This window comes from Salvelinus alpinus, chromosome 10 (genome assembly GCF_045679555.1).
Source record: "Salvelinus alpinus chromosome 10, SLU_Salpinus.1, whole genome shotgun sequence".
NCBI lineage: Eukaryota > Metazoa > Chordata > Actinopteri > Salmoniformes > Salmonidae > Salvelinus > Salvelinus alpinus.
The window spans coordinates 80,203,061-80,226,574 of record NC_092095.1 but is presented as its reverse complement, the minus strand read 5'-3'; the positions used below and the strand labels follow the sequence as shown (position 1 = coordinate 80,226,574).

Genomic DNA, 23,514 nt, shown 5'->3' with positions numbered 1-23,514 from the left:
AGACAGGTGCAGGGACAACTGATTTAGTATGAATAGCTTGCTAAAAGTTTGCCTGCATTGATTAAATGTCAGCTAAAAGAGGAGCGAAATGTAAACACTATTAAGTAACTAATGTTAGAGGAGCAACAGTAGCCTATTTCACTACGGACTAAGCTAACAGGATAATTTCCACCACTCACTGACGACACCTACCTTCCTTTTGGAAGCCAGATTTCTCTTTAGGAAGTTGAGACATGATGCTCACACCTGCACTCCTCACTCGCAATTCATTTTATTTACATTGTAAATAAAATATTCTATTAATGATGATAGGTTAATAATTTAATATAGATTTTTTTTAAACCTAATGTTCTAATAATTTTTGGGGGCCCCTGTCAGTCACAGGCCCTTAGAATCGGCCTAACCCCCCGGCGCCCCTGTAGGTATGAATATGAGTTATTTGATTAAAATATATTCGAACAATACACTTTTTCATTGACCACCGAACTTCGAGTTCTAGTAGTTTTGGTTTCGCCCGTCCTTTCTGTCTCTCTTGCGCCTCCGTAGTTATGGTTTGTTCATTTTACCGGACCGTGTGTTGTTTAGTTAACGTTAGCTAGCCTACCTCTTAACGCCAAACGAATTGTAATGGTAACGTGTAAGAGGTGATTTCAACGTTTTAAACATGTCAGAGAAAGGCGAAGTGGATTTAACTGGTGCTAAACAGAACACGGGCGTGTGGCTGGTCAAGGTACGTTGGAAATGTCGGGTATAAACAGATCGCTAGCTAGCGGCTAACACGTTAGCAAGCTAGTGGCAGCGCGGATGGATGAGGACGAGACTAGTTATCTATTGAAGTAGACTACAGTAACTATCATTATGATCACACTGCACAAGTTGGCTAGCTAGCTAACAACCAGTGTCTGTGCTCACAGGTGCCCAAATACCTGTCCCAGCAATGGGCCAAAGCATCCGGCAGGGGAGAGGTGGGGAAGCTCCGGATCGGCAAGTATGTAGAATTGGCTCGTTCCTGTATTATTGTTTGTTGGTAATCACCATCGTTGTTTACTTTATCTGCTGGCTAAAGAGAAGTAGCTAGCTAAGGGGATTTAGCTAATCAGTTGTTTTCTTCTTTTGCGTTAGGAACCAAGGGAAAGCAGAGGTAATAATACTGACTATGGTGTCTGACGAGTCAATGCACAGACACAGATGAATTTGCATTCCTATGGAATATTGATCCCAACTCAGCCAACAGTGTCCTGGTCCTAAACTGATATAACTTACACTCTGTTGTGGCACCAGGTGGAATTCACTCTGAACGAAGACCTGACGATGATTGACGGCCTGGGGGACAAGCCATCGGGGGTGCAGGCCCCCAGGGACCACCCGTTCACCATGCAGACTGTAGGAGGACAGACCCTGGCCGTGTTCACCGAGACCCAGTCAGGTAAGGAACAGTTACCTGGCCTCCAGCTGTAAACATGATGATGATGATGATGATGATGAAGAAATGTTGGTCTATTTTGGTGCACACAGCGGCACCCAGGAGTTGTGTGCTAAACGGCGCCGTACCTCCTAAGTGTGCGGGGCGCCGTGCCACCTAAGTGTGCGGGGCGCCGTGCCTCCTAAGTGTGCGGGGCGCCGTGCCACCGTGCCTCCTAAGTGTGCGGGGCGCCGTACCTCCTAAGTGTGCGGGGCGCCGTACCTCCTAAGTGTGCGGGGCGCCGTACCTCCTAAGTGTGCGGGGCGCCGTGCCTCCTAGGTGTGAGGGGCGCCGTACCTCCTAAGTGTGCGGGGCGCCGTACCTCCTAAGTGTGCGGGGCGCCGTACCTCCTAAGTGTGCGGGGCGCCGTACCTCCTAAGTGTGTGGGGCGCCGTACCTCCTAAGTGTGTGGGGCGCCGTACCTCCTAGGTGTGAGGGGCGCCGTACCTCCTAAGTGTGCGGGGCGCCGTACCTCCTAGGTGTGCGGGGCGCCGTACCTCCTAAGTGTATGGGGCGCCGTACCTCCTAAGTGTGCGGGGCGCCGTACCTCCTAAGTGTGCGGGGCGCCGTACCTCCTAAGTGTGCGGGGCGCCGTACCTCCTAAGTGTGCGGGGCGCCGTACCTCCTAAGTGTGCGGGGCGCCGTACCTCCTAGGTGTGAGGGGCGCCGTGCCGCCTAGGTGTGCGGGGCGCCGTACCTCCTAAGTGTGCGGGGCGCCGTGCCTCCTAGGTGTATGGGGCGCCGTACCTCCTAAGTGTGTGGGGCGCCGTGCCTCCTAGGTGTACGGGGCGCCGTACCTCCTAAGTGTGCGGGGCGCCGTACCGCCTAGGTGTGCGGGGCGCCGTACCTCCTAGGTGTGTGGGGCGCCGTACCGCCTAGGTGTGAGGGGCGCCGTGCCGCCTAGGTGTGCGGGGCGCCGTACCTCCTAAGTGTGCGGGGCGCCGTACCTCCTAAGTGTGCGGGGCGCCGTACCTCCTAAGTGTGCGGGGCGCCGTGCCTCCTAAGTGTGCGGGGCGCCGTGCCTCCTAAGTGTGCGGGGCGCCGTGCCTCCTAGGTGTGAGGGGCGCCGTGCCTCCTAGGTGTGCGGGGCGCCGTGCCTCCTAAGTGTGCGGGGCGCCGTGCCTCCTAAGTGTGCGGGGCGCCGTGCCTCCTAAGTGTGCGGGGCGCCGTGCCTCCTAAGTGTGCGGGGCGCCGTGCCTCCTAAGTGTGCGGGGCGCCGTGCCTCCTAAGTGTGCGGGGCGCCGTGCCTCCTAAGTGTGCGGGGCGCCGTGCCTCCTAAGTGTGCGGGGCGCCGTGCCTCCTAAGTGTGCGGGGCGCCGTGCCTCCTAAGTGTGCGGGGCGCCGTGCCTCCTAAGTGTGCGGGGCGCCGTGCCTCCTAAGTGTGCGGGGCGCCGTGCCTCCTAAGTGTGCGGGGCGCCGTGCCACCTAAGTGTGCGGGGCGCCGTGCCTCCTAGGTGTGCGGGGCGCCGTGCCTCCTAGGTGTGCGGGGCGCCGTGCCTCCTAGGTGTACGGGGCGCCGTGCCTCCTAAGTGTGTGGGGCGCCGTGCCTCCTAGGTGTGCGGGGCGCCGTACCTCCTAGGTGTGCGGGGCGCCGTACCTCCTAGGTGTGCGGGGCGCCGTACCTCCTAAGTGTGCGGGGAGCCGTACCTCCTAAGTGTGTGGGGGTAAAGTGCTGTTTAAGTAACCATGAAACCTGAAAGCCATGTTGTTTGAGTCATAACCTCTATTTGAATGTGTAGTCAGATAATATTCACTGTCTAAATGCCTTGTGTTGTCCTTTCACCCATTAGAGTCATCTAAGGGTAAGTAGTTCTGTGTGTATCCCTCCGCCTCGGGGTAAGTAGTACTGTGTGTATCCCTCCGCCTCAAGGTAAATAGTTCTGTGTGTCTGTGTGTATCCCTCCGCCTCAGGGTAAGTAGTACTGTGTGTATCCCTACGCCTCTCTCTCCTTCTCCATCTCTCTCTCTGCCCCTTCCCGTCTCTCTCTGCCCCTTCCCATCTCTCTCTGCCTCTTCCCATCTCTCTCCATCTCTCTCTGCCCCTTCCCGTCTCTCTCTGCCCCTTCCCATCTCTCTCCATCTCTCTCTGCCCCTTCCCATCTCTCTCTCTGCCCCTTCCCATCTCTCTCCATCTCTCTCTGCCTCTCTCCATCTCTCTCTGCCCCTTCCCATCTCTCTCTGCCCCTTCCCATCTCTCTCTGCCTCTTCCCATCTCTCTCCATCTCTCTCTGCCCCTTCCCGCCTCTCTCTCTGCCCCTTCCCATCTCTGCCCCTTCCCGTCTCTCTCTCTGCCCCTTCCCGCCTCTCTCTCTGCCCCTTCCCATCTCTCTCCATCTCTCTCTGCCCCTTCCCGTCTCTCTCTCTGCCCCTTCCCGCCTCTCTCTCTCTGCCCCTTCCCGCCTCTCTCCATCTCTCTCTCTGCCCCTTCCCATCTCTCTCCCTCTCTCTCTGCCCCTTCCCGCCTCTCTCTCTGCCCCTTCCCGCCTCTCTCTCTCTGCCCCTTCCCGCCTCTCTCTCTCTGCCCCTTCCCGTCTCTCTCTCTGCCCCTTCCCGCCTCTCTCTCTCTGCCCCTTCCCGCCTCTCTCCATCTCTCTCTCTGCCCCTTCCCGCCTCTCTCTCTGCCCCTTCCCGCCTCTCTCTCTGCCCCTTCCCGCCTCTCTCTCTCTGCCCCTTCCCGTCTCTCTCTCTGCCCCTTCCCGCCTCTCTCTCTCTGCCCCTTCCCGCCTCTCTCTCTCTGCCCCTTCCCGCCTCTCTCTCTCTGCCCCTTCCCGTCTCTCTCTCTGCCCCTTCCCGTCTCTCTCTCTGCCCCTTCCCGTCTCTCTCTCTGCCCCTTCCCGTCTCTCTCTCTGCCCCTTCCCGTCTCTCTCTCTGCCCCTTCCCGTCTCTCTCCATCTGCCCCTTCCCGCCTCTCTCTCTCTGCCCCTTCCCGTCTCTCTCTCTCTCTCTGCCCCTTCCCGCCTCTCTCTCTCTGCCCCTTCCCGTCTCTCTCTCTGCCCCTTCCCGTCTCTCTCTCTGCCCCTTCCCGTCTCTCTCTCTGCCCCTTCCCGTCTCTCTCTCTGCCCCTTCCCGTCTCTCTCTCTGCCCCTTCCCGTCTCTCTCTCTGCCCCTTCCCGTCTCTCTCTCTGCCCCTTCCCGTCTCTCTCTCTGCCCCTTCCCGTCTCTCTCCATCTCTCTCTGCCCCTTCCCGCCTCTCTCCATCTCTCTCTGCCCCTTCCCGTCTCTCTCCATCTCTCTCTGCCCCTTCCCGTCTCTCTCCATCTCTCTCTATCTCTCTCTCTATCTCTCTGTCTTTGTTGTGGGCTGCATGTTTAATTTCTGTTGCCACAGCAGAACAGATGAAGGTCCTCTGCTTGTCCTCAGTAACTCCGCTGGCTGTCTCTCTGCTCGGATCAGAACCACTGTTAATCGATCAGCTCAGCAGTGTGGATATGATCTACTGCTGAATGATATTTGGAGCTTGTTAATAATGTAAACAAACCAATCAATATGATGGTATTGATCTGGTGTGGAGTGCTTGGTTTGACGTCATGATTTGTGCATGATCTTGATGCCTCTTCTAATGTGCACGTCCCCCTCTCCTCTCCTCTCCGTCCGTCCTTCCTCTCTCCTCTCCCTCCCTTGAGGGTGTGTGTGTGAGTGTGTCAGTGTGAAGCTCATGGTTTATCCTTGTATGTGAGTTGTAGACAGTATATAAAGTTCTGTTTGAGATACTTCCTGGTTTGAGTGTGAAGTCTGGCCACCGTCAGATGTGTTGTTCCGCAACGCGTTGAAGACCAACCGTCGTTGCCGAGCAGTTCATCTCCGTGGTTACCGCCTCTTCGCCAGAAAGCGGCTAGTCTAAACCCTGGTGTTGTTTCTTATTGGCCCACCCTCTCCTCCCTCCCTCCCTGTAGGCCAGTCAGAAGAGAGATCTGATGGCAGCAGCTCAGTTTCGCGGGCGGGGACAGGCCCAGGTGAGTCCCCTCAGTCTCTTCCCCACTGAGAGGTGTGGAGCCTGGGCAGGAGGCTGGAGGTTAGGTCTCTGTCTGGTGGAGGCTAGGCCTCTGTCTGGTGGAGGTTGGGCCTCTGTCTGGTGGAGGTGGTGGAGGTTGGGCCTCTGTCTGGTGGAGGTTGGGCCTCTGTCTGGTGGAGGCTGGTGAGAGGTGTGGAGCCTGGGCAGGAGGCTGGAGGTTAGGCCTCTGTCTGGTGGAGGTTAGGCCTCTGTCTGGTGGAGGCTAGGCCTCTGTCTGGTGGAGGCTAGGCCTCTGTCTGGTGGAGGCCTCTGTCTGGTGGAGGCTAGGCCTCTGTCTGGTGGAGGTTGGTGAGAGGTGTGGAGCCTGGGCAGGAGGCTGGAGGTTAGGCCTCTGTCTGGTGGAGGTTAGGCCTCTGTCTGGTGGAGGCTAGGCCTCTGTCTGGTGGAGGCTAGGCCTCTGTCTGGTGGAGGTTGGTGAGAGGTGTGGAGCCTGGGCAGGAGGCTGGAGGTTAGGCCTCTGTCTGGTGGAGGCTAGGCCTCTGTCTGGTGGAGGTTGGTGAGAGGTGTGGAGCCTGGGCAGGAGGCTGGAGGTTGGGCCTCTGTCTGGTGGAGGTTAGGCCTCTGTCTGGTGGAGGCTAGGCCTCTGTCTGGTGGAGGTTGGTGAGAGGTGTGGAGCCTGGGCAGGAGGCTGGAGGTTAGGCCTCTGTCTGGTGGAGGCTAGGCCTCTGTCTGGTGGAGGCTAGGCCTCTGTCTGGTGGAGGTTAGGCCTCTGTCTGGTGGAGGTTATGCCTCTGTCTGGTGGAGGTTAGGCCTCTGTCTGGTGGAGGTTGGTGAGAGGTGTGGAGCCTGGGCAGGAGGCTGGAGGTTGGGCCTCTGTCTGGTGGAGGTTAGGCCTCTGTCTGGTGGAGGCTAGGCCTCTGTCTGGTGGAGGTTGGTGAGAGGTGTGGAGCCTGGGCAGGAGGTTAGGCCTCTGTCTGGTGGAGGTTAGGCCTCTGTCTGGTGGAGGCTAGGCCTCTGTCTGGTGGAGGTTGGTGAGAGGTGTGGAGCCTGGGCAGGAGGCTGGATGTTATGTCTCTGTCTGGTGGAGGTTAGGCCTCTGTCTGGTGGAGGTTGGTGAGAGGTGTGGAGCCTGGGCAGGAGGCTGGAGGTTAGGCCTCTGTCTGGTGGAGGTTAGGCCTCTGTCTGGTGGAGGCTAGGCCTCTGTCTGGTGGAGGCTAGGCCTCTGTCTGGTGGAGGTTGGTGAGAGGTGTGGAGCCTGGGCAGGAGGTTAGGCCTCTGTCTGGTGGAGGTTAGGCCTCTGTCTGGTGGAGGCTAGGCCTCTGTCTGGTGGAGGCTAGGCCTCTGTCTGGTGGAGGCTAGGCCTCTGTCTGGTGGAGAATGTTGATCAGTTAGACGACCCTAGTGATCAGTTGGTCTCTTCTCCCGTTAGACGACCCTAGTGATCAGTTGGTCTCTCTTCTCCTGTCAGACGACCCTAGTGATCAGTTGGTCTCTTCTCCTGTTAGACGACCCTAGTGATCAGTTGGTCTCTCTTCTCCCGTTAGACGACCCTAGTGATCAGTTGGTCTCTCTTCTCCCGTTAGACGACCCTAGTGATCAGTTGGTCTCTCTTCTCCAGTTAGACGACCCTAGTGATCAGCTGGTCTCTCTTCTCCCGTCAGACGACCCTAGTGATCAGTTGGTCTCTCTTCTCCTGTTAGACGACCCTGGTGATCAGTTGGTCTCTCTTCTCCTGTTAGACGACCCTAGTGATCAGTTGGTCTCTCTTCTCCCGTTAGACGACCCTAGTGATCAGTTGGTCTCTTCTCCCGTTAGACGACCCTAGTGATCAGTTGGTCTCTTCTCCCGTCAGACGACCCTAGTGATCAGTTGGTCTCTCTTCTCCCGTTAGACGACCCTAGTGATCAGTTGGTCTCTTCTCCCGTCAGACGACCCTAGTGATCAGTTGGTCTCTCTTCTCCCGCTAGACGACCCTAGTGATCAGTTGGTCTCTCTTCTTCCGTTAGACGACCCTAGTGATCAGTTGGTCTCTCTTCTCCTGTTAGACGACCCTAGTGATCCGTTGGTCTCTTCTCCCGTTAGACGACCCTAGTGATCAGTTGGTCTCTCTTCTCCCGTTAGACGACCCTAGTGATCAGTTGGTCTCTCTTCTCCCGTTAGACGACCCTAGTGATCAGTTGGTCTCTCTTCTCCTGTTAGACGACCCTAGTGATCAGTTGGTCTCTTCTCCCGTTAGACGACCCTAGTGATCAGTTGGTCTCTCTTCTCCCGCTAGACGACCCTAGTGATCAGTTGGTCTCTCTTCTCCCGTCAGACGACCCTAGTGATCAGTTGGTCTCTTCTCCCGTTAGACGACCCTAGTGATCAGTTGGTCTCTTCTCCCGTTAGACGACCCTAGTGATCAGTTGGTCTCTTCTCCCGTTAGACGACCCTAGTGATCAGTTGGTCTCTCTTCTCCCGTTAGACGACCCTAGTGATCAGTTGGTCTCTTCTCCCGTTAGACGACCCTGGTGATCAGTTGGTCTCTCTTCTCCCGTTAGACGACCCTAGTGATCAGTTGGTCTCTCTTCTCCCGTTAGACGACCCTAGTGATCAGTTGGTCTCTCTTCTCCCGTTAGACGACCCTAGTGATCAGTTGGTCTCTTCTCCCGTTAGACGACCCTAGTGATCAGTTGGTCTCTCTTCTCCCGTTAGACGACCCTAGTGATCAGTTGGTCTCTCTTCTCCTGTTAGACGACCCCAGTGATCAGTTGGTCTCTCTGTTCCTGTTAGACGACCCTAGTGATCCGTTGGTCTCTTCTCCTGTTAGACGACCCTAGTGATCAGTTGGTCTCTTCTCCCGTTAGACGACCCTAGTGATCCGTTGGTCTCTCTTCTCCAGTTAGACGACCCTAGTGATCTGTTGGTCTCTCTTCTCCTGTTAGACGACCCTAGTGATCAGTTGGTCTCTCTTCTCTCGTTAGACGACCCTAGTGATCTGTTGGTCTCTCTTCTCCTGTTAGACGACCCTAGTGATCCGTTGGTCTCTCTTCTCCAGTTAGACGACCCTAGTGATCAGTTGGTCTCTCTTCTCCTGTTAGACGACCCTAGTGATCCGTTGGTCTCTCTTCTCCTGTTAGACGACCCTAGTGATCAGTTGGTCTCTCTTCTCCCGTTAGACGACCCTAGTGATCAGTTGGTCTCTCTTCTCCCGTCAGACGACCCTAGTGATCAGTTGGTCTCTCTTCTCCTGTTAGACGACCCTAGTGATCAGTTGGTCTCTTCTCCTGTTAGACGACCCTAGTGATCAGTTGGTCTCTCTTCTCCTGTTAGACGACCCTAGTGATCAGTTGGTCTCTTCTCCCGTTAGACGACCCTAGTGATCAGTTGGTCTCTTCTCCCGTTAGACGACCCTAGTGATCAGTTGGTCTCTCTTCTCCTGTTAGACGACCCTAGTGATCAGTTGGTCTCTCTTCTCCCGTTAGACGACCCTAGTGATCAGTTGGTCTCTCTTCTCCCGTTAGACGACCCTAGTGATCAGTTAGTCTCTCTTCTCCCGTCAGACGACCCTAGTGATCAGTTGGTCTCTCTTCTCCCGTTAGACGACCCTAGTGATCAGTTGGTCTCTCTTCTCCCGTTAGACGACCCTAGTGATCAGTTGGTCTCTCTTCTCCCGTTAGACGACCCTAGTGATCAGTTGGTCTCTCTTCTCCCGTTAGACGACCCTAGTGATCAGTTGGTCTCTCTTCTCCTGTTAGACGACCCTAGTGATCAGTTGGTCTCTCTTCTCCCGTTAGACGACTCTAGTGATCAGTTGGTCTCTTCTCCCGTTAGACGACCCTAGTGATCAGTTGGTCTCTCTTCTCCCATTAGACGACCCTAGTGATCAGTTGGTCTCTCTTCTCCTGTTAGACGACCCTAGTGATCAGTTGGTCTCTCTTCTCCCGTTAGACGACCCTAGTGATCAGTTGGTCTCTTCTCCTGTTAGACGACCCTAGTGATCAGTTGGTCTCTCTTCTCCCATTAGACGACCCTAGTGATCAGTTGGTCTCTCTTCTCCTGTTAGACGACCCTAGTGATCAGTTGGTCTCTCTTCTCCTGTTAGACGACCCTAGTGATCAGCTGGTCTCTCTTCTCCTGTTAGACGACCCTAGTGATCAGTTGGTCTCTCTTCTCCCGTTAGACGACCCTAGTGATCAGTTGGTCTCTCTTCTCCTGTTAGACGACCCTAGTGATCAGTTAGACGACCCTAGTGATCAGTTGGTCTCTACTCCCGTTAGACGACCCTAGTGATCAGTTAGACGACCCTAGTGATCAGTTGGTCTCTTCTCCTGTTAGACGACCCTAGTGATCAGTTGGTCTCTCTTCTCCTGTTAGACGACCCTAGTGATCAGTTGGTCTCTCTTCTCCCGTTAGACGACCCTAGTGATCAGTTGGTCTCTTCTCCTGTTAGACGACCCTAGTGATCAGTTGGTCTCTCTCCTCCTGGCTGTGTGGCGTCGTACTGCCACTGTGGAATATCACATTAAAACAGATGATGTTGCCAAGTGAGAGAGTCAACACAGTGACTGGTTCTCCCTTCTACAGACAGTCTCTCTCTCTCTGACTCTCTCTCTCTCTCTCACTGACTCTCTCTCTCTGATGATGTTGCCAAGTGAGAGAGTGTGTCAACACACAGTGACTGGTTCTCCCTTCTACAGACAGTCTCTCACTGACTCTCTCTCTCTGATGATGTTGCCAAGTGAGAGAGTGTGTCAACACACAGTGACTGGTTCTCCCTTCTACAGACAGAATCTCCCTGGAGGGCCTGGTGGTGCAGAGAGCAGAGTGTAGACCTGCTGCCAGCGAGAACTACATGAAACTCAAGAGGTACGTACCAACACTCTCTCTCTCTCTCTCTCTCTCTGTCTCTCTGTCTCTCTCTCTCTCTGTCTCTCTCTCTCTCTCTCTCTCTCTCTCTCTCTCTCTCTCTGTCTCTCTCTCTCTCTCTGACTCTCTCTCTCTGACTCTCTCTCTCTCTCTCTCTCTCTCTCTGACTCTCTCTCTCTCTCTCTCTCTCTCTCTCTCTCTCTCTGACTCTCTCTCTCTCTCTCTCTCGCTGACTCTCTCTCTCTCTCTCTCTCTCTCGCTCTCTCTCTCTCTCTCTGACTCTCTCTCTCTCTCTCTGACTCTCTCTCTCTCTCTCTTTCGCTGACTCTCTCTCGCTGACTCTCTCTCTCTCTCTCTGACTCTCTCTCTCTCTCTCTCCTCTCTCTCTGACTCTCTCTCTCTCTCTCTTTTGACTCTCTCTCTCTCTCTCTTTCGCTGACTCTCTCTCGCTGACTCTCGCTGACTCTCTCTCTCTCTCTCGCTGACTCTCACTGCTGTCTCGTGTCCCCAGACTGCAGATAGAAGAGTTATCCAAGCCAGTGAGATTGTCTCAGCAACTAGAAAAGGCTGTTACCACCAACTACAAACCAGTGGCCAACCATTCCTACAACGTAAGGAGCCTTGGCTGGCTGCACGAGCGGTCGTTTCTCTGTTACGACGATGTGCGCTGTCTGTACACATTTTAGGCCCCTTCAACAACAACAAAAAAACAGCCAGACATTCCCTCCCTCTCTCTCTCCCTCCCTCTCCTCCACCCCCCCCTCCCTCTCCTCTCACCCCCCCCTCCCTCTCCTCTCACCCCCCCTCCCTCTCTCCCTCACCCCCCCTCCCTCTCTCCCTCACCCCCCCTCCCTCTCCTCCCTCACCCCCCTCCTCCCTCTCTCCCTCACCCCCCCTCCCTCTCTCCCTCACCCCCCCTCCCTCTCTCTCTCTCCCTCCCTCTCCCTCTCCCTCTCACCCCCTCTCCCTCTCTCTCTCTCTCCCCTGAGTTGGACTAATACAGTGTGTGTCCCCGTCCAGCTGGAGTATGACAGGAAGAAGAAGGACGAAGGTAAAAGAGCGAGGGCCGACAAACAGCAGGTGTTGGACATGTTGTTCTCGGCTTTTGAGAAGCATCAATATTACAACATCAAGGACCTGGTGGACGTCACCAAACAACCTGTGGTGAGATACTACTATATACTGTTTACTACTAGAAACACCCGGTATTATAACATCAAGGATCTGGTGGACGTCCCCCAACAACCTGTGGTGAGATACTACTATATACTGTTTACTACTAGAAACACCTGGTATTATAACATCAAGGATCTGGTGGACGTCCCCCAACAACCTGTGGTGAGATACTACTATATACTGTTTACTACTAGAAACACCTGGTATTATAACATCAAACAACCTGTGGTGAGGAAGGATACTTACTGTGGGGGAGTGGGGCGCCGTGGGGGAGAGTGGGGCGCCGTGGGGGAGAGTGGGGCGCCGTGGGGGAGAGTGGGGCGCCGTGGGGGAGAGGGGGCGCCGTGGGGGAGTGGAGCAGAGAGGCGCCGTGGGGGAGAGGGGCGCCGTGGGGAAGTGGAGCAGAGAGGCGCCGTGGGGGAGAGTGGGGCGCCGTGGGGGAGAGTGGGGCGCCGTGGGGGAGAGTGGGGCGCCGTGGGGGAGAGGGGCACCGTGGGGGAGTGGAGCAGAGGGGCGCCGTGGGGGAGTGGGGCGCCGTGGGGGAGTGGAGCAGAGGGGCGCCGTGGGGGAGTGGAGCAGTGGGGCGCCGTGGGGGAGTGGGGGCGCCGTGGGGGAGTGGAGCAGAGAGGCGCCGTGGGGGAGTGGGGCGCCGTGGGGGAGTGGAGCAGAGAGGTGCCGTGGGGGAGAGGGGCGCCGTGGGGGAGCAGTGAGGCGCCGTGGGGGAGTGGAGCAGTGAGGCGCCGCGGGGGAGTGGGGCGCCGTGGGGGAGAGGGGCGCCGTGGGGAAGTGGAGCAGAGAGGCGCCGTGGGGGAGAGTGGGGCGCCGTGGGGGAGAGTGGGGCGCCGTGGGGGAGAGTGGGGCGCCGTGGGGGAGAGGGGCACCGTGGGGGAGTGGAGCAGAGGGGCGCCGTGGGGGAGTGGGGCGCCGTGGGGGAGTGGAGCAGAGGGGCGCCGTGGGGGAGTGGAGCAGTGGGGCGCCGTGGGGGAGTGGGGGCGCCGTGGGGGAGTGGAGCAGAGAGGCGCCGTGGGGGAGTGGGGCGCCGTGGGGGAGTGGAGCAGAGAGGTGCCGTGGGGGAGAGGGGCGCCGTGGGGGAGCAGTGAGGCGCCGTGGGGGAGTGGAGCAGTGAGGCGCCGCGGGGGAGTGGGGCGCCGTGGGGGAGAGGGGCGCCGTGGGGGAGTGGAGCAGAGAGGCGCCGTGGGGGAGTGGGGCGCCGTGGGGGAGTGGAGCAGAGAGGTGCCGTGGGGGAGAGGGGCGCCGTGGGGGAGCAGTGAGGCGCCGTGGGGGAGTGGAGCAGTGAGGCGCCGTGGGGGAGTGGAGCAGTGAGGCGCCGCGGGGGAGCAGTGAGGCGCCGTGGGGGAGTGGAGCAGTGAGGCGCCGCGGGGGAGTGGGGCGCCGTGGGGGAGAGGGGCGCCGTGGGGGAGTGGAGCAGAGAGGCGCCGTGGGGGAGTGGGGCGCCGTGGGGGAGTGGAGCAGAGAGGTGCCGTGGGGGAGAGGGGCGCCGTGGGGGAGCAGTGAGGCGCCGTGGGGGAGTGGAGCAGTGAGGCGCCGTGGGGGAGTGGGGCGCCGTGGGGGAGAGGGGCGCCGTGGGGGAGTGGAGCAGAGAGGCGCCGTGGGGGAGTGGGGCGCCGTGGGGGAGTGGAGCAGAGCAGTGAGGCGCCGTGGGGGAGTGGAGCAGTGAGGCGCCGCGGGGGAGTGGGGCGCCGTGGGGGAGAGGGGCGCCGTGGGGGAGCAGTGAGGCGCCGTGGGGGAGAAGTACTGTATAATGCTCCTTTTACTACCTCAGGTAAAACAGTTATCAGGGCCGTTCTATAGACCAGACGTTGAAGTTGGGTTCAATTTAGGTTCTGAATGAATAGTGAAAAGGTATTTTCCAGGACGTTGAAATCAGGTTCATTTTCGTTTTTAATTAAAGTTGAAAATACTTATTTTCCTAATGTTGATATCAGGTTCATTTTTGGTTCTGAATGAAAGTTGAAAATAAGTAATTTATAGACGTCAATGTTTGGGCCAAATCAAGGCTGGTTCAGACCGGACAAAGTTCAGATTTGGACCGGACCAAAAACCAATGTCCGTGGACGTGGAAATCAAGGCCGGCTTCGGAACTGACGCCAAAATAAGATGTTGAAAAGACGTCAGCATCGGTCCGTGCTTACTGAGGTGTAAAATGTAATGAATACCCATCTGTGGTAAATGTACCGTTTTTGTAAAACACCAAAAAACAACGTCCGGACAGGACCAAACAGAAAGACGTGCTTACTGGGGTGTAGCCAACCATGTCGCCCCTCAATGGAGCTGTATGAATGTCCATCCGTGTGGCAGACACACTGTTTGGTAAACAGGCCCCTTTATTAGTCCTGAGTCCTGTGACTAATCAATTTAGTCTATTTTAAACTCTGAATATCAGCTACCCAACTTAATCAGGAGTTATCCTGAGCTTATTTTACAATGTGTTTACACCGCGGGAAATGCAGACGTAATTTAATTTTATCTCTATAAATCAACTTGTCAAAAAATTATTTGACAGATACAAACTTGAAGCCACTGATCATGACAACGGGCTGAAACTCCTGGACAACGGTTGTGATTGTCCATTGAACTTTGACCCGTACTGTTATCAGGATTTGTTGCCATTTTAGGTACAGGCTATTTTTCAGAGAAACATGCAGGATTTAAAAAGTGTCTGTCTCTCGTGAAACGTTGTCATCCATTTTATGTCCAGCCTGTTGACTACAGAAAAGGCCACCTCTCTCTCTACCGTATCTTCATCTGCTACATGAGTTATATTAGATCATTTTTTGGGGGGGACTGAATGTTGGAGGAGTCTCTTCAACAGCCCCCTGGAGAGGTGCACCCTGGGAATGGACAAAATATAGATATTTTACACCTCTGCCTTTTTTTTTGACAAAATGGCCACCGTTTATCAAAGAGCTGCACATTAGCGCTCGTCTGAGAGAGAGTCGTTGTTTTGTGGCAGAATTAGGTGAGGTTTTATGTGTTGTTGTTGGAGTGCTGCGTCTTGGGTTAGTTTAGCTCAGAAAAGGCCGCCCGCCTAATGAACGGGTCGTCTGTGTTTCGGTCTGTGGTGGCCTCGCCAATCTGCCTCGTAGAGACGGCTGTCTAATAAACGGGTCGTCTGTGTTTCGGTCTGAGGTGGCCTCGTCAATCTGCCGCCGTAGAGACGGCTGTCTAATGAACGGGTCGACTGTGGTGGTTTGTTTCAATCTGAGGTGGATTTTTGTCAAGTTAGTGATGTATTAATTTCTACACAATATTTCCTTTTTGTAGAAGATTCAACAGGGAATTCTAGACTGGAAACTCAACGCTCTTTCCGGCTCCCTATTCCTGTCTGATCGCAGTCTATATTATAATACAACACCTCTTAACTCTCGCTCGTCTCTCCTCCTCCGCCCTCAGAGTTACCTGAAAGAGATTCTGCGTGACATCGGCATCTACAACGTGAAGGGAACCCACAAGAACACGTGGGAGCTGAAGCCAGAGTACCGACACTACCAGGGAGGAGAGGAGGAGAAGGAGACTGATGACTAGCCTGGTCTGGAGCTCTCTAGGAGGCTGGAGCCCCACGACTAGCCTGGTCTGGAGCTCTCTAGGAGGCTGGAGCCCCACCACTAGGAGAAGGACGACTAGCCTTGGCTGGGACCTCCAGCCTCCTAGAGAGTTCACCACTAGGAGAAGGACGACTAGCCTGGTCTGGGACCTCCAGCCTCCTAGAGAGCTCACCACTAGGAGAAGGACGACTAGCCTGGTCTGGGACCTCCAGCCTCCTAGAGAGCTCACCACTAGGAGAAGGACGACTAGCCTGGTCTGGGACCTCCAGCCTCCTAGAGAGCTCACCACTAGGAGAAGGACGACCAGCCTGGTCTGGGACCTCCAGCCTCCTAGAGAGTTCACCACTAGCCTGGTCTGGGACCTCCAGCCTCCTAGAGAGTTCACCACTAGCCTGGTCTGGGACCTCCAGCCTCCTAGAGAGTTCACCACTAGGAGAAGGACGACTAGCCTGGTCTGGGACCTCCAGCCTCCTAGAGAGTTCACCACTAGGAGAAGGACGACTAGCCTGGTCTGGGACCTCCAGCCTCCTAGAGAGTTCACCACTAGGAGAAGGACGACTAGCCTGGTCTGGGACCTCCAGCCTCCTAGAGAGTTCACCACTAGGACGACCAGCCTGGTCTGGGACCTCCAGCCTCCTAGAGAGTTCACCACTAGGAGAAGGACGACCAGCCTGGTCTGGGACCTCCAGCCTCCTAGAGAGCTCACCACTAGGAGAAGGACGACCAGCCTGGTCTGGGACCTCCAGCCTCCTAGAGAGTTCACCACTAGGAGAAGGACGACCAGCCTGGTCTGGGACCTCCAGCCTCCTAGAGAGTTCACCACTAGGAGAAGGACGACCAGCCTGGTCTGGGACCTCCAGCCTCCTAGAGAGCTCACCACTAGGAGAAGGACGACCAGCCTGGTCTGGGACCTCCAGCCTCCTAGAGAGCTCACCACTAGCCTGGTCTGGGACCTCCCTAGAAAGCTCACCAGTAGATTGGAGTGTCGTTTTGTTTTGTTATAGACTTCAAAAATGTTTTTTTAATGATGCAGAGAAGTTGTCAAGCTACTGATGTGTTGGCCAGTTAGGACCGGATCACTGGCCCTATACTACATGTCGGTGAAGTCCCAAGTGACACCCTATTCCCTATATAGTCCACTACTTTAAACCAGGATCCTGGTCAAATTTAGTCCACTACTTTAAACCAGGACCCTGGTCAAATTTAGTGCACTACTTTAAACCAGGACCCTGGTCAAATTTAGTGCACTACTTTAAACAAAGACCCTGGTCAAATTTAGTGCACTACTTAGGGAATAGGGTGCCACTTTTTGAAGGATTCCTACTATTCTGAGCTTTAGGTTCACTATGAGCCGGTTTGACTGACTGTCTATTCCTGTGTTTGTGTGATCTGACCGTTACTGTCAATCAGGGATCCTTCAGACGTGTTCAGCTTACAGACACACGGCTTGTAACACGGCAACCACGGGTCAATACCTACAAGTTGTTTTTAAAATGGGATTTAATGACTTGTTGGAATAAACTTTTTTGTAAAAATGTACTCGTCTGCTTTCCTTTTGAAATGAGGTGTTACCCCAGTCACATCACACCCCTACTAAAACACCTAGGTTACATCACACCCCTACTAAAACACTTAGGTTACCCTAGTCAGATCACACCCCTACTAAAACACCTAGGTTACCCTAGTCAGATCACACCCCTACTAAAACACTTAGGTTACCCTAGTCAGATGACAGATACCTGTGGAATGACTTGGTGTGTGCAGTAGGATACCTGTGGAATGACTTGGTGTGTGCAGTAGGATACCTGTGGAATGACTTGGTGTGTGCAGTAGGATACCTGTGGAATGACTTGGTGTGTGCAGTAGGATACCTGTGGAATGACGGGGCGTGTGCAGTAGGATACCTGTGGAATGACTTGGCGTGTGCAGTAGGATACCTGTGGAATGACTTGGTGTGTGCAGTAGGATACCTGTGGAATGACTTGGTGTGTGCAGTAGGATACCTGTGGAATGACTTGGGGTGGGCAGTAGGATACCTGTGGAATGACTTGGGGTGTGCAGTAGGATACCTGTGGATGGTCCTGGGCAGTAGGATACCTGAACTGTTCCTGATAAAAAAATCCACCAATAGAACGCAGGTCATCTGTATGAAGTGTCTCAGTAGGAGCGCTGACCTAGGAACAGATCCCACCCATCCGTGGAGATCTGATCTGAGACCAGCCGTCCTACTGAGACGTTGGTAAATACAGCCCCCGGATGGGATTCCCTCTTCTACATGTCAGATGTTTTAAAACTATAGATTTATATCTGGTTGAACCCAGCCCAGAGTGAATGGCCGTGTTTGAGAGCATCAAAACTGATGTATCATGGGTAAATCGGGACTGACCGATGTACAAATAATATCGAGCAGTTATACACACGATGCAAGGTGATCAGTCAGTTGACTCAGTCAGCCGCCATGCCGAATGAACCCAACGTTAATCAACACAGTATGGACCCAACCAGAACAGGGTTTCCTGACCCTCTGCTCAGGGACCAGAACCCAATGTTAATCAACACAGTATGGACCGATCAGAACAGGGTTTCCTGACCCGCTGCTCAGGGACCAGAACCCAATGCTAAACACAGTATGGACCGATCAGAACAGGGTTTCCTGACCCGCTGCTCAGGGACCAGAACCCAATGCTAAACACAGTATGGACCCAACCAGAACAGGGTTTCCTGACCCGCTGCTCAGGGACCAGAACCCAATGCTAAACACAGTATGGACCGATCAGAACAGGGTTTCCTGACCCGCTGCTCAGGGACCAGAACCCAATGCTAATCTGGGTACTGTATTCAGAGTGAACGCAGACAGCACAGAGGACGGTTGTATTTCGGCCAACAGGCCCATTTATTTCACAACATAGTGTCAATGAGTCCTTTACAATTGGTGTGAGAGAGCAAGGTGGGGAGCTTAACGTCGCTGGACAGCTGATGGGAAGTCGCCACAACGCACACAGCAGCCAAGCCGGTTCAATCCATCCATCCACGGTGGTGAGGGGGGGGGGGGGGTCCTGACCCGACGACCGCCCGGTTAGAAACAGAGGCCTGGCGTCTCCCTCGGAGGCCAGATGCGGGGGATGAAGAGACGGTGGTGGGTTGGTTAAAACTTGATTACAGAAAGACAAGTCTGATCCAGGTGTTGGGGCGGGATACAGGCAGGGTCAGTCTGTTCCGTGATCGGGGCGGAGGTCGCTACGGTAACAAGCAGGCGGGGTCGGGTCAGTCTGTTCCATGATCAGGGCGGTTGTAGCTATGGTAACAAGCAGACACGCTCCCTCCGATCCAGGCACTTCTGTTAGACGTCCAGATGATTTACTGCACAGAGGAGACAGAGGAGACTATTACCCACGTGGAGATGGATAGAGGAGACACAGGAGAGACTATTACCCACGTGGAGATGGATAGAGGAGAGACTGTTACCCACATGGAGATGGATAGAGGAGACAGAGGAGAGACTATTACCCACGTGGAGATGGATAGAGACACAGGAGATCCTATTACCCACGTGGAGATGGATAGAGGAGACAGAGAGACTATTACCCACGTGGAGATGGATAGAGGAGACACAGGAGAGACTATTACCCACGTGGAGAGGGATAGAGACAGAGGAGACTATTACCCACGTGGAGAGGGATAGAGACAGAGGAGACTATTACCCACGTGGAGATGGATAGAGGAGACAGGAGAGACTATTACCCACGTGGAGATGGATAGAGACAGAGGAGACTATTACCCACGTGGAGATGGATAGAGGAGAGACTATTACCCACGTGGAGATGGATAGAGGAGAGACTATTACCCACGTGGAGATGGATAGAGGAGACAGGAGAGACTATTACCCACGTGGAGATGGATAGAGGAGAGACTATTACCCACGTGGAGATGGATAGAGGAGACGACTATTACCCACGTGGAGATGGATAGAGGAGAGACTATTACCCACGTGGAGATGGATAGAGGAGACACAGGAGAGACTATTAGGTGTGTCTGATCGGTCCCTAGTCAAAAGTAGTCAACTAGAAAGTGAATAGGGGTGCCATTTGGGACAAAACCCCTAATCAACATGCACGTGTCCTCCGCCTCTGTTCGGGGGCGGTACCCCCTCTGTTCGGGGGCGGTACCCCCTCTGTTCGGGGGCGGTACCCCCTCTGTTCGGGGGCGGTACCCCCTCTGTTCGGGGGCGGTACCCCCTCTGTTCGGGGGCGGTACCCCCTCTGGTAAACACCTTCGTGTGTTCCTCTTCTCTATCCGTACAGCCACTCAGTCAGGCAGTCGGGGAAAGTCAAGGGAAGATTTCATTTAGCATCCAATTGCAAACCCAGAAGTCACGGTGGAGAACTTCAGGTCTATCAGATGAATGCGTGGGCTTAGTAGTCAGAGAGTGGTGTGACTGGTATCTTAAATAGCACCCTATTCCCTATATAGTGCACTACTTTAGACCAGAGCCCTATAGAACCCTATTCCCTATACAGTGCACTACTTTAGACCAGAGCCCATAGTTACATGTTCTATGGCTGTTTCTAGTGCTGATGGGACCTCTAAAGTAGTTGTAGCTGAGACCCGTGATCCCCTCCCTTAAAGCTGAGGGTAAAGGCACCATCCAACCACCCGTGACCCCCTCCCTTAAAGCTGAGGGTAAAGGCACCATCCAACCACCCGTGATCCCCTCTGTGTTCCTGAGGCAGTAATAGTGGATGTACATGCCACACCCAGTGCATTCTTCCCCACTGAATGACGTGGCTGTTCCCGTGGGTGTTGGCGTTTCATTGTCATGAGGCATTTTAAACTCCCAACCCCACTCACTAGGCAGGCAGAGCCAGAGTGTTTTAATGGGGGATATGTGACGTCACAGAGAGTTCAGATAGAAATGGGTTGTGGGGGATTTATCTGGCGTGTAGAACCCAGGGATTTGTCTGTTCTAGTCATTCTATTTCTATATGCAACGATCAGAATGTTTTTGAATTATTTTATCCCAAATGGCACACCAGTGGTCTGAAGTAGTGCACTGTATAGGGAATAGGGTGCCACATGTAATTTCCTATGTGAATTCAGTGGTAACTCCACCCCCTATAGAGAACCAGACAGTCCTCCATCGTCATGGTGGTAACTACATCCCCTATAGAGAACCAGACAGTCCTCCATCGTCATGGTGGTAACTACATCCCCTATAGAGAACCAGACAGTCCTCCATCGTCATGGTTACTTACGTATTTCTCGATCTCGATGCCGTCTTTGAAGAAAACGAAGAACGGTGTGACTCCGTCCTCGCGGTAGTCTAGCAGGCCGATGGCGCCGTCACAGTTCATGGACTCACCGGTGAAAAACTGGAAGGAGGAGCGAGCAACGTGTTCAAGAGCACATACAAGGGAGACACTGTTCATTCATAGGTTCACACAAATGAGGAAGACGAGCGGCCTCCTTTTGGAACAAACCACACACACACGCCGTCCCCCTATTCCAAACGTCAAAGTGTAAGCCAGTGACTTGACAACGTACTCAGGTTTAAAATTACAGATGTTAGTTTCATAGGTCACAACCTCTAAAGGTGTCCTAAGATTGTCATCACTGTACGTTCCGGCGGCCATTTTAACTCGCCCTCATTCATCCAATATAAAGACGGGAGTGTGTTCATAACATACACGTCCATCTTCGCACAGGCCGTTGGTTACATCCCAAACGACCCCCCTCCATAGTGCACTAAATATGGACCTTGGACAGGGGAAAAGTGATCCATTTGGGACTCGGCCATGCAATAGAGGTGTTTCTCTCACCTGGTATTTATCGAGGTTTCCCAGGATCATCTTAACAGCTGCTGGAGCTCCAGCCATGAAGGCCTGGACCCTCTTAGAATTCTGCTCCTCCAGCTTTGCCTTGACTCTGGGGGGGGCAGACATGTTACATTCCCCATCGGGCTTCCTGATACTCCCGGAAAACAGAACCCTGCTTGTGCACTTGTTCATTTCATTACCCATATTTTATCTGGGTCAAGTTGACCGAGAACACATTCTCATTGACAGCAACGACCCGGTGAATAGTTACAGGAGAGACTGAAACTGGACCATATAGACCCCCTGTGGTTTAACACCCATTTAGACTGGACTGATCCATATCGACTCCCCGTGGTTTTAACAGGTATTTACACCCGTTTGAGACCCATAATGAAACACCTTCCCTATTCAATCCGAGATGTCCTAGCAGGGCCGTGTAGAAAGTGCAAGGGACATTTGATGCCACTAGTATCACACAGTTACCAAAAACCCCCGGGGTGTCACCAGAGAGAAGTTGCCCAGGTTGTCAACGTGCATTTTATTGGCCTGACAGTTGAGTTTTATTTGCGGTTTAAATATCACTCTCGCCCTGTTACTGACGTTGGGCCAGTAACTGAAAGGTTGCTGGATCGAATCCCAGAGTTGACAAGGTAAATAAAAGTGTCTTTCTGCCCCTGAACAAGGTAGTTAACCCGATAGGCCGTCGTTGTAAATAAGAAATGTAAAAACAGATTATATGACAAAAGACACTTACGCCTTCATATAGCCCTTGATGTAGCTCTGGTAGGCCTTCTTGTTGTAGGCTGAGGTCTCCTGCAGTTTGCTGTTGAGCACAATGTCAACTCCGCTGACTGTGGCTGCTTCACTGCCCTCATCTCCGCCCTCTGCAGAGGCGTTGGCACCGATCAAAGCACCGTCGACGTCCTCCGATCTGGAAGTGAGCTGGAAAGGGAGATTCCGGTTAGGCTAGCAGGCTAACGTTACAACGGTATCAACACGTCATCATAGTTACCTAGCAGATCCGTTTAACAAGCCGAAGTTGCCAAACATGTTTCATAACCCTCCTGTATTTTGTAAATTAGTGGAATAGCTAGCCAAGATGCTAACAGCTAAGGAAGATAACTGTATTGAAACGGTAAAGTAACTTAGTGGACGTTAGTTTAACGTACCTTTCCCTGTACCTCGTACAGCATACCGTCGCAGATCTCCGTGATCTTGTAGACCTCGGTGAATAGCTCATCTCCTGAAATACATCATTATTAGCCAACTCATACCCAAACTTGGAGTTGAAACGGTAGATAACTATTGTGTGAGTTAGTAGGCTAACTAAAAATCAGCTGTTTACAATAGAAACAGGGCAGTTAGTATAGCTTGTTACCTAGCTAGCCAGTAAATGCTAACTAGTTAGCCAAATGCCGGTAGGCCTCGCTAACTAGCAGGGAAATGCTAACTCTTCGGTAAGCCTAAACAGTCTATCGGTTTACTCCGTTATACAGTACATATAAAATATTAATTGGATCGATCACAGTACAGAATACCATGGGGACTACGACGAAGTTTAAAAAGTAATTTCCACCACATCGTTGGCACAAAAGGCCGTAGAACTTCCGGTAGGCCCCAATAAACACACTACAAATGCAGACCAACAAAAAGAGTGATATTTATGAAAAAAATAATAACAGAGTACTGATAATAAAAACGTTAGTTTACCGGTGAGGATATCCTTGTAGATTATCATTTTTTGTTGGATTGTAGATGTGACGTTCAAGGGAAGATGGTTTTGGATCCCTACCCGTCTCAGGACTCGTATGGAAAAGGACAGAAAACAGCGGTTCCCCAACTTAGATAGCAGCGGTACTAGTGACGTCACGCCGAACGGTCTGCAAATATGGGTCACAGTCGCCCCCTTGAGGACATGTTGCGCGGTGCCGCCTCTCCGGGTGCGTTCCAGCTTGCACTTCTTATTTAGTCTCAGGTTTTAAGCAGTCGAGGAGTTGACTTTGTGTTGGCCACCCCTTTTAATTAATTAATTAATTTCACCTTTATTTAACCACGTAGGCTAGTTGAGAACAAGTTCTCATTTACAACTGCGATCTGGTCAAGATAAAGCAAAGCAGTGCGATAAAAACAACAACACAGAGTTACACATGGAATAAACAAACGTAACACAATATAAAAATCTACCCTGCAGTACTCTCCCAGTCAGGTTTTGTCGTGCTGCCGGGAAGCGTCGCCATCCCATTTTTCTTCCAATTTGAGAAAACACGGAGCTGGTAAAACTATTTCTGAAATTTGTATTCGGATACATTTTAAATTCATTATATTTAAGGCCAGGCATCACAGGATAATAGGGATTTTTTTCTTTACTCTCATCAGACTGAAACTTTACCAGTTGAAAGTATACATAAATACAAGATATTTAATAATTAAAATATGCAAATGAGGCAAACAGTCCTTAAATATGCGCGAATTTGCAAATTATGAGAATCTGTTTTTCAACACATTGCTTTAAGGCAGAATTTTTTTGTTTTGTTTTATTGTGATAAGACACTCAATGGTCAGACTTCTACAGATCAGTTTATCAAAATATTGTAATTTCATGGAATTATTTAAAAACACTATTCACATGTATGACAGATGCATATTTTGCATATATTTACACATAAAATGACACTTAAAATCAAAACAACACAAGAT

The 23,514-nt window shown here is 53.1% G+C and overlaps 2 protein-coding genes and 2 non-coding genes across 6 annotated transcripts; 1 reads left to right on the top strand and 3 right to left on the bottom strand.

Annotated features, from left to right (window-relative positions):
• The first annotated feature begins 528 nt into the window (after nucleotides 1-528).
• On the top strand, nucleotides 529-16,543 carry gtf2f2a (general transcription factor IIF, polypeptide 2a). Of its 3 annotated transcripts, XM_071330943.1 has the most exons (10): nucleotides 529-730; nucleotides 915-988; nucleotides 1,123-1,141; nucleotides 1,282-1,426; nucleotides 3,253-3,264; nucleotides 5,356-5,415; nucleotides 10,181-10,262; nucleotides 10,774-10,873; nucleotides 11,283-11,426; nucleotides 14,853-16,543. In XM_071330943.1, exons 1-10 carry the CDS (start codon nucleotides 665-667, stop codon nucleotides 14,982-14,984), a joined length of 834 nt encoding a protein of 277 aa, XP_071187044.1. In that variant the 5' UTR covers nucleotides 529-664; the 3' UTR covers nucleotides 14,985-16,543. The 3 variants fall into 3 exon arrangements, with proteins under 3 accessions (XP_071187044.1, XP_071187046.1, XP_071187043.1); XM_071330945.1 differs by lacking the exon at nucleotides 5,356-5,415; XM_071330942.1 differs by lacking the exons at nucleotides 529-730; nucleotides 915-988; nucleotides 1,123-1,141; ... (4 more) ...; nucleotides 10,774-10,873; nucleotides 11,283-11,426 and adding an exon at nucleotides 11,634-11,666.
• Nucleotides 16,544-17,873: 1,330 nt separating this feature from the next.
• On the bottom strand, nucleotides 17,874-22,832 carry LOC139532838 (translationally-controlled tumor protein homolog). The gene is made up of 6 exons (XM_071330946.1): nucleotides 22,528-22,832; nucleotides 21,987-22,060; nucleotides 21,572-21,759; nucleotides 20,821-20,926; nucleotides 20,257-20,373; nucleotides 17,874-18,364 (listed from the first exon to the last, which is right to left on the bottom strand). Exons 1-6 carry the CDS (start codon nucleotides 22,553-22,555, stop codon nucleotides 18,362-18,364), a joined length of 516 nt encoding a protein of 171 aa, XP_071187047.1. The 5' UTR covers nucleotides 22,556-22,832; the 3' UTR covers nucleotides 17,874-18,361.
• LOC139533122 (small nucleolar RNA SNORA31) lies at nucleotides 19,277-19,412 on the bottom strand. The gene has a single exon (XR_011666708.1). It is a non-coding gene; the product is annotated as a small nucleolar RNA SNORA31 (small nucleolar RNA).
• LOC139533121 (small nucleolar RNA SNORD58) lies at nucleotides 20,541-20,620 on the bottom strand. The gene has a single exon (XR_011666707.1). It is a non-coding gene; the product is annotated as a small nucleolar RNA SNORD58 (small nucleolar RNA).
• Nucleotides 22,833-23,514: the final 682 nt, after the last annotated feature.